At 36.0% G+C, this 9317-nt stretch overlaps 1 protein-coding gene across 1 annotated transcript; it reads right to left on the bottom strand.

Annotated features, from left to right (window-relative positions):
* Positions 1 to 5098: 5098 nt before the first annotated feature.
* On the bottom strand, positions 5099 to 7391 carry LOC132176532 (heat stress transcription factor B-2b). Its single transcript, XM_059588770.1, has 3 exons — positions 7172 to 7391; positions 6512 to 6821; positions 5099 to 6410 (listed from the first exon to the last, which is right to left on the bottom strand). The coding sequence occupies exons 2-3, from the start codon at positions 6764 to 6766 to the stop codon at positions 5664 to 5666; spliced, it is 1002 nt and encodes a 333-aa protein (XP_059444753.1). The 5' UTR covers positions 6767 to 6821; positions 7172 to 7391; the 3' UTR covers positions 5099 to 5663.
* Positions 7392 to 9317: the final 1926 nt, after the last annotated feature.

The raw sequence follows: 9317 nt of genomic DNA, 5'->3' as shown, positions 1-9317 counted from the left end.
GCAAATTTTTCTAGCGTGTAGAAAATATTTGTGCACCACATGCCAATTGGCACATCCACTTTTATTTTATTTTATTTTATTTTTTCTTTCATATGTACGTGTCCTGGCCTTGACATCCTTCTGCTGACGACTTTTATTACGGTGGAACCCATTCCCAGGAACTTCAATTAATTTCTTACGTAAATGGATTGCAACTTCCACGATTTTTATATTTTGGGAATTTGGAAAATTCGCATTCCCCATTAATCATTAATTATAAACAACCATAAAATATAAAAATAGTTTTTACAATTCAGAAATTCAATTTTGCTGCAAATATATATTGTTAATTAGCAGCTAGTCTTTTTTCCTTCTTAACCCAAAAATATTCTCCCATAGAAGAGAAAATGACTTTGTATTTTGCTGCCTAATATCATTCTTTGACCTCAAGATAATCTTTAATGTGTTTAGGTAAACACTACAACATGAGTTCTACTTTCAATAAGAATTGTGATCTTTGATTAGTATAAACAACTTGTAGCTTTATTCATGTCATGATGGGGTTAAGTCGGGCAATGACTCAGTCAAACTTTTGAAAACGCATGCGATTCTTATCGTCTAAGTCTCTTCTGTTATTGATTCTTCGCCTTTCTTTTTTTAATTAGAAAAAATAGGTATATCAAATTGTGTATCTTGTCCATTTTAGTAAATCAAAACCCACAATCAATATAGGGTTGAAATTTTCAACCTATTTTTGCCGAAATTACTAGAATTGAGACTAGGGCCACCAATTCCGACAATTGAAAAGAAATTGGGAGATTCTTATCCATGAATGGAAGCCCCAATTTGGAAAATATATGATTATTATTATTATTATTATTATTTTTCTGAGCAAAATATATTATTAGTGATGACTTTATTATGCTGGAAGAAGTCTCTGGTTTCTTATGCAAAGGGATTGCAACTTCGAGATTTTAATATATTTCGAGGAAACAGGAAAATGGAAAATATGCATTTCTCCAATCATGTGACAGTCTTTTCCTGCAATCAATACAACAACTTGGCAATGAATTCTTAAACACTCAATTGCTGTGTCATTCAATGGGGGAGACAAGTTGGTGTTTACTTTACAGCTTTCTGCGTACGGGGTTTAAAAAATAGACACGTATCTTGTTCTTCCCGGAATTCGAGATCCTTTTGCAAAAGTTCTTTCAAAGACTATTGGTATGGTGTCAATGCAAAGGGGTTTCTCTTCTTTTACCTTATTTCCTACAATCAAATGTCAATAATAGCTGCGCCGATCTGTTTGTTAAATGTGTTTTCTTTTTTTTTTTAGAGAACTTTGAAAAGAAAAAAAAAATTCTGATGTGATTTGAAATTATTTATTAGAGTTTTTATTTAAAAAGAAAGAAAGAAAAATATTAGGGTCAAAACAATAACAATTTACCTCAATTTTATGAAAATGACAAAATTACTCTTACTAAAATAAAAACTAAATAAAATTTATAAAAAAGAATAAAAGAATAAAATCCTTCTTCTTCGCAAGGGATTGTGATGAGACCCATGTCGTGGCTGAAGCCAAATTATTCTTCGGCTTGCTGGAGAGGGATTTGGAACTCATCATAACCTTGATGTTTCTTCCCTAAGCTTGGGCACCTCTTGAGATTTTGCTCCAGCATGGCTACTTGAGGCTGTTTGTTTGATCTCATGATAGCCACTTTTGGGGAGCAATGAAGTTGTTGGGTAAGAATGTAAGATACAGAAATGGTGGTGTGAAGGGTGAGGGGTGTGTGGGGTATTTATGGGAGCCACCCCCAAGCTGTTTTCGAGGGTGGCCCTAACACTTTTCGGGGGTGGCTGAACCACCTCCGATCCACTCTCTAGGGGTGGGTCGGCCACCCCAAGCACCTCTGCCGCCCCTGCCACCCATGAATGGTTCTTGAACCACCCCCGTTTTTTTTTTTTTTCAACTTTTGTTTTTAAATTTTAAATTTATTTTATTTTTATTTTTTAAAAAAATTAAGGATATTTTTGTCTTATTTAAAATTTGATAGTGATAATTTCGTTATTTTTTTAGCATTGGGAGCACATTGTTATTGTTTTGGTAGTTTGGAGGGTAAATTGACGCAATTAATAGTTTGAACGATAAATTGTCATTGAGGTGTTAGTTTGAGGAGGTTAAAGAGGACTTTACCAAAAATATTATCAAACAAAGCTACATAAGTAGACTTTAACAGTCCCCAAGAGGTAGCTCAATCGGTTGGGACCCCACTTAATGAAGTGGAGGTCACTAGTTCGAATCTCTCTTCCCCTTTTGTGCCGACATGACAAAAAAATAGAAAAAAAAGTAGACTTTAACAAAAGAATGGCTTACACAAATAAGAAAATAATGGACACAATAATATTATATATCTTTCTTTTTCTTTTCATTTGCTTGAACTTAAAGAGGCGAGGAAAAAGGTAGCCATTAGGATCAGGAGTAGATAGCCTTGCCCCCCTCTTTTTAACACAATTAAAGGAACATGTATGGAGTACTACAATTTTTAGTATTTTATAAACTTACATGACAACGTGGCTAAAATAATTAAGTAACAAAATCTGATAAGTAAATTTAAGTGTTTAGTGGTTGATGTTATAAGTACTAAGAGTGTGTTTGTGATTGCATTTAAAAAATAAAACTTTTAAGTTAAACAGAGCTTTTGGACAAAAACTTAATTTTTAAGTTTTTGCAAAAAATGTTTTTTTTTTTTTTTTGGCAATTTTTAGGCTTTTTGGACCCTTAAAAATGCTTTTAATTTTTTTTTTTTAACCAAATGAGTACTTTTTTCTTCAAACTGACTTTTTGGTGTTAAAAATACTTTTAAGCCCTTCAAACGCAATCCCAAAATGCCCCAAGTCAACTGCCATGATAGTTTTATTTTATTTTTTTTTAAAAAAAAAAACTTGCAATAAAAATTGTAATTTCTTTGTTCTTTAAAAAAAAAAAAAAAGTCCCAATTACTTCCTATCAAATTTCATGATGAGTCATAGAGCAGGAAACTGAAAACGACCTTACGTGTTGTTTTAAATAACCATGTGATAAAAAAGATGCAATAACATATATATTTGCCTAAAGTTGAACCAGTGCATGAGGACGATTACATAAAGCAGATTTTCCACTCTATAACAAGAGCATAATAAAATGGCGAGAGCACTAAGAGACACAAAGAAAGATAAAAGGTTAAGGGCATAATGGGCATTGCCCAGCAGGGACGGGATCAGAATTTCTCAACGAATGAAAGGTTAAATCTAATTTTAATTGGGCCCAGACTTTATTTTTAAGCCCGATAAAATTTCAACCCCCGTTCGGTTCCTGTTGGTGAGATAAATACTTAAGAGAGTTTTTTAAGTGTGATCTTAATATAATGAGAAAAGCTTTTATCACGACCATTCTCATAACACTCCTTTTATAGCCCTCAATCAACAACCATACATAAACAAAAACATAATAAGTGCACAAAAATAAGTTGGACCAAAATACACTAAATTTTAAGGTGATAAAATCCCTAAAGAGTTAACCTTTTACTTCTAAGTTTTAGTTTTGAATCTAAAAACGAGTTTTGAGGCATTAGAAAACGAGTTTTGGGGCATTAGAAACGGGTTTTGAGGCATTAGAAACAGGTTTTGAGGCCGGTCACGACCGGTGGGGTTTGAGGCGTTCATTGTTGGCTAGACCTGTGGGTCCGGCAAGACCCATGGCATGGGTTCATGGGTCTGGCGAGACCCACATGGCTGGACCCACGCCGTGGGTCCATTGGTCCAGCCAGACCTACGGGCCTTGCCGGTTACGGTTTTTTTTTTTCTTTGATTTGGTGTGATTGTTCTTACTTTCATTTTTTGCATTTTTCTTAAATTGATGATGTGTCACATAGTAATTGGAGGCTGCAAAAATGGTGTTGTCCGGATGAACCTGATAGTAGGGGCTCTCTAATATAATATATTGGTATATCATTAACGGGAAAATTTAAATGTATTAGCTTATGACCGATTATATTAGTATCAATCATTCACATTTTATCGACTATCCAATATTTAATCTCTCACATTCATGTATATTCTATCAAAAGTAATGTTATTTAGTAGACTGTTATATAGTTTAACGATATGCAGTGAAAATTAGTCATTGAATTAATATTTGTAAAAAAAAAAAAAAATTCAATTTCTGATTTCCATTGGCACATTAACTAAGTTGTATAGCATGTACTAAATATCATTACTCAATTAATGATCTCTTTCTGGCATGTTCAGGGCCACTTACCTGGATAGCGCGTAGTGTAGAGCCTACCTGCCTGTTGAGCTGTCCGAAGAGGTTAACTTTGCACCTACACTCATTATGAGACTACACGCATTACATGCAATGCATACATTTAATTGCACTCGATCTATGCCCCTTGTATTAGGAACACAAACTAGAAATGCCATTTGGTCAGAAGCCGAAATATATAGGAATAACTTGCATTGGAATTCTTTAACCATCTTGGGCTACACGCCAATTAGTAAAAAGCCCAAGGATCTAGTTAGATGAAGTATTGACAAATACCTCGGGCCCAGCAAGATTAACCCGTGGGCTTCAAAGGGAAGAGAGTGGATTTGAACCCACTCAAAATAGGAAGGACAACATACCACTTTCTGTACCAACTAACTAGTTGAAGGGCTTAACACTTAAAAGTGAAAAAAACCAACGACACATACAAAGCCCAAAGAAAACGGGCCTTCACATTGGGTTGGTGTATAAATCTAAAATTTATAGTAGATTATAAGCATGTACAAGTGGAGCGGTTAGCAATTTTAGGAGTGCCACTTCTATTTATTAACCATAGGAAAAATTCTATACATCTCAAATTTTTTTTGCAAAAATTTGTCTTCAAATGATGTATCATCATCCCATGAGTTAATGACATATTTCTCAAAATAATAAATCTTCTGCAAAAGTAATATCGTTTGAGAACTTTAAAAAAAAAAATTTGTAATGTATAATACCGCATATCGATGTCATTTTGATATATATATATATATATATATATATATAACCTTATTATTTTAAAAAAAAGACCAAAATTATTTAAAAGCTTACCATCGGTTGCCTAAGCAGACGTTTCCGATTATTAAGAACGTTTCCGTACCTACAATTAATTATAAATATAATTTATAACCAAGAAGGAAAAGAAAAACATCAACCACCACCGATCTACATCAGGGGATTTAGGACCAAATAAATGAGAAAGCTTTCGTTAGGCTAAAAGAGGCTCAAGCAAAAGGATCCTACCTACCACTTTTTATCTTCCATTAGATAGCTGGTCTATATTTTATATTCAGTACCCAAACCTTGACAATTCACAAAACTTTTGTACTCTCTGCAGTCACCCCCTTTCCCCATCTGTCCGCGCAGCGCCCTTTCCCAATCCCGTCGGGCTACTTTTTCCACGGCTGCGTTGCGTGCTCAAGCAACAACGACCTGTCACAGTAAACTCTCCACACCACGAAGGCTTTACAAACGGTTCAGAGTTGCTTCTTCTACATATTTTTACAACAACATCGAGTCACGTGACAGTTTGCCATCACGTGAGCCACGAGTTATCCGCTCGTTCCCTCGTGGTCGTGGAAACCATCGAAATGAGATCAGATCACATCAGAGCTCATCGTCGTCATTTCCCAAGCTCCAGCCAGCGCGGTTCCTGATGTTCAGAGTTCCTATCCAACGGCTCTGATTTCACTTCTGATCCGGACTCTTTTTCTTGAGAATTTTCCCTGGTTTCCCTATTCTGCCCTTCCTCCTCGTCCGTCCTTACGCGCTTAACCCCGATTGAAACACCAAAGAGCCGCGGCGTCGTCGTTTCGTCGTCCTGATCTTCGTCTTCGTCGTCGTCGTCATCCTCCTCCGCCCGGTGGGCCCCACGGTCCTCTGCAACTGTTACCACCTGCTTAGCTGGCAAAAGCTCGAAAGGCTTTCCCTCCGGTACGGAAGCTCCTGTACCGTCTAATTGACCGGACGCGTAGTTTGTCATCAGACCGAGTATGTTATTGCATAGGCCTCTCAGCTGGGTTAACTCGAGGCTCAGCTGCGAGTTCTCCTTCCTCAGCCGCTCGTTCTCCTCCAGAAGCCCCGGCGCCGTGGCGTAGCTCGTGCTCCGGTGCACCGCTATCACCGGCGACGAGTTCGACGAAATCACCTGCTCGTCTCCGGAGTTCGCCGGAGAAACCGCGAACGCCACCGCATGCGCCGGTGCTGCCACCGCATGCGCAGGTGCCGCCACCGTCACACCCTGAACGGTGGGAGACGCCGCAACCGGCGAGATCTTCCGGCGCTGTATGTCGCGGAGGAGCCCTTTCTCGCCTCTCCGAAAGCAATCGTTCGCGAATTCCCACCGATCCGGCACGACTTTCCGAAATCCCTACAAATTCAACGAAAAAACCATGGAGCAAAAGTATACATAAAGTTTGGACTCTGAGAAAGCGTAGGAAAGTTACATGAGAAAATCTCTATCAAGCTTACGTAAGTGTTGAGCTGGCGAACGAAGCTAGAGAAGTTGTTGTGCTTGAAGTACTTCGGAAGCAAATCGCGAGCGAACTCAGCGGGGCGCCAGACGATGAAGGTCGATCCGTCGTCGTTCCAGGAAATGAGGTCGTCGACGGTGGGGTCGTCAACCAGTTGGTAGGTCTTGATTAGGAACGGAGTCGGAAGAGATCTCTGCGACTCCCCCGGACCCGAATCGCCAGTCTGTTCGACCGGCGATGGCGCCATGGGCATCGCTCTCGGATCCGGGCCCTAAAAGACTGGAAATTTCTTGACGTGTTGGCTCAATCTGATTTTTGACGCTCTCTTAGATCAGACTCGATAAATAACGACAAAAACTTGATGATTAATATATCTAAATATATGATTAGTGTGTTCCGTTTGGTCTCCGAGAAGGTTCAAGAAAATGAATTAAGAAACAAAATGGAGAATTAGAATAATAAATATAATATAACTGCGCTGTGCCTTGCTCAATTACGAAAACCAACATATCACGAAATAACAGGTTCAAGCCTTCAAGATCTCAGATTTTCTCCGATATTTCCCGTATTTTCTCCTAGTTTCCTCAGCTTATGGGAACTAACGAATCCTGTTAGATAAAAAAAAAATAAATAAATAAATGGCTCTTGCCAATGTTACCTGGAAAAGCGCTAGAACTTTCTCACCAGCCAAACAAGAACTACGTAACCGAACTGCTTCACCAAGAAACCTTATCAGCTGGCAACGTTTAACCAAACCTCACCGATTCAAGGCTAGGGACTGAGCTATGAGCTTTCGGAACGACCGAGCAAGCGAGAGAGAGAGAGAGAAAGAGGAGAGGAGAGAGAGAGAGAGAGAGAAAGAGAGAGAATATGGTTTTGTTGTTTCTAGAAGCTTCTCGGGGTTGCGAGTAAATGATAGGGGAAAAGGGAAATTCGTGGGTTCCAGAAGGCGAAGGAAAGGGCAATTGGAAAGATCAGGAAAAAGAGCAGATGAGGTGGGGCCACCGGAACAGACATTGAAAGAACTTCAAAGAAGGGATAATTTTCTTAGATTATTATTACTTTTTTTAAAAAAAATTAAATTATTAAAATGTTGACAATATTTATCATCGGTTTTCAGAATACTTTTTATTTTTAACACAAAAATACACTTACAAGTTACGACAGAAGAAATAATAATACAGCAAAGTGGTCGGCTTCTCACAATATTTTTGGATGCATTCCATTCTCCACTCCCCCTCTTTGTTGCTTGTAATTCTGGTTGCACCTTTTGTCTCTTTCCATGTATTGCTCATAATTTTTTTCTATATATAAAATTATTACCAGACGAAATATTTTTTTTTGAAAACAAAGTAATTTTTTTAAAATTCTTCACAATTTTTATAAAAATATTTTGAAAAAATTACATGTTCACTTTTTTAAAAATTTTTTTTTTTAAGTCAATCTTGATGCCAAAATAAAAAATAAAAAATTACCACTGAAATTGAGATAGATTACTATTAAATTTTAATTCAATATGGTAATTTTAAAATCTACATCAATTTTGGAGAAATTAAAAAAAAAAATAAATAAATAAAAGGAGGGTGTGTAGCATTACTTTATTATATTTGATCTATTTTAATATTAAAATTTTCAATATTGTATTATATTTAGCAAATAATAGAATGTCTTAATTTTTCTAGAAAATATTGAACTAACCATGTTTCCTTGCAATACCTTTAGGTTATGTTTGGTACCAAAGAATGAACTTAAGAATGGAATAGTTATTCCTTATCCATTCTATTATTTAGTTGAGTATCATTATTGCACTTAAATGAGTAATAACTATCTCCAAAATTACCAAAAAATATTTTTTTAAAAATCAATGGATAATACTAAACATCCCAACACTTTTTTCTAAATTCATTTTCTCAAAAATCTGGCCCATTTAATAAATAAGTAGATTTATATTATTATTTTTTTTCTTAAATGAATGTAGGGTCCAGATCATTTAGAAAATAGAATTTGAGAAAAAGTGTCGGAATCCCTCAAAATCATTCCCTATGAGAGTGGTTGACAACCCTAACAAAACGAGAGTAGTGGTATGATTGCCCTCAATTATTTTGTTACGATAGCTGACCATCCATGGCCAGATATAGGGAATGGTATTTTTTTAGAATTATTTTTAGGTGGTGTTTGGTAAATGGGTTTGCTTAGACACTGTAACTGATATAGATTGACGTGAAAAAAAAGTAAGAATGTTTAATATAAAAAAGTGAAAAAAAAAAAAAAGTTTTGTTTTATAGTGATTTTTTTATTTGAATAATAATAATAAAAAGTGAATGATGTGATATAAAAAGTAAAAAAGTTAGAATGTTTTGATGTTGATGTTGATGTAAGAAGTGAAAAAAAATTAGAATATTTTGATGTTGATTTTTTTGAAAAATGATGATGAATAATAACGAGGAAAACTCCAACTCATTTACTTAGAGTTAAGGTATTTAGAGAAATTTGATTCAATTTCAATGAGAAAAATTACTTGAATGAATAGGATTTCATTATAGTAATATAGGTTCATATTTATAGGCAATCATTATTATAATGTACCAAACGCACTTTTAGAATATTTATCGACCCCGCACTACCCCAAATATTGGTGGTTCATTTTGTAATGAGTGATTAGGATAGTGCCATGTCATCTAAATTTAGAAAAAAAGTGTTAAAAAGTGAATAGAAATAGATGGCCGTCCACCTCAAAAATTGCTACTTCATTGGATTGCTTTGAAGTGGTCAGCCACTTTGGTCCATCCATCCTACCCCCATTT

This window comes from Corylus avellana, chromosome ca3, assembly GCF_901000735.1.
Source record: "Corylus avellana chromosome ca3, CavTom2PMs-1.0".
Lineage (NCBI taxonomy): Eukaryota > Viridiplantae > Streptophyta > Magnoliopsida > Fagales > Betulaceae > Corylus > Corylus avellana.
The sequence above is the reverse complement of the archived record's forward strand: the minus strand, read 5'-3'. Positions and strand labels throughout refer to the sequence as shown.

Bases quoted from the DNA above. Each gene is read 5' to 3' on its own strand.
- LOC132176532 (XM_059588770.1), bottom strand. From the start codon at position 6,766: ATGCCCATGGCGCCATCGCCGGTCGAACAGACTGGCGATTCGGGTCCG. The intron at 6,411-6,511 runs GTAAGCTTGATA...TTGAATTTGTAG, and splicing joins TTCGCCAGCTCAACACTTAC to GGATTTCGGAAAGTCGTGCC.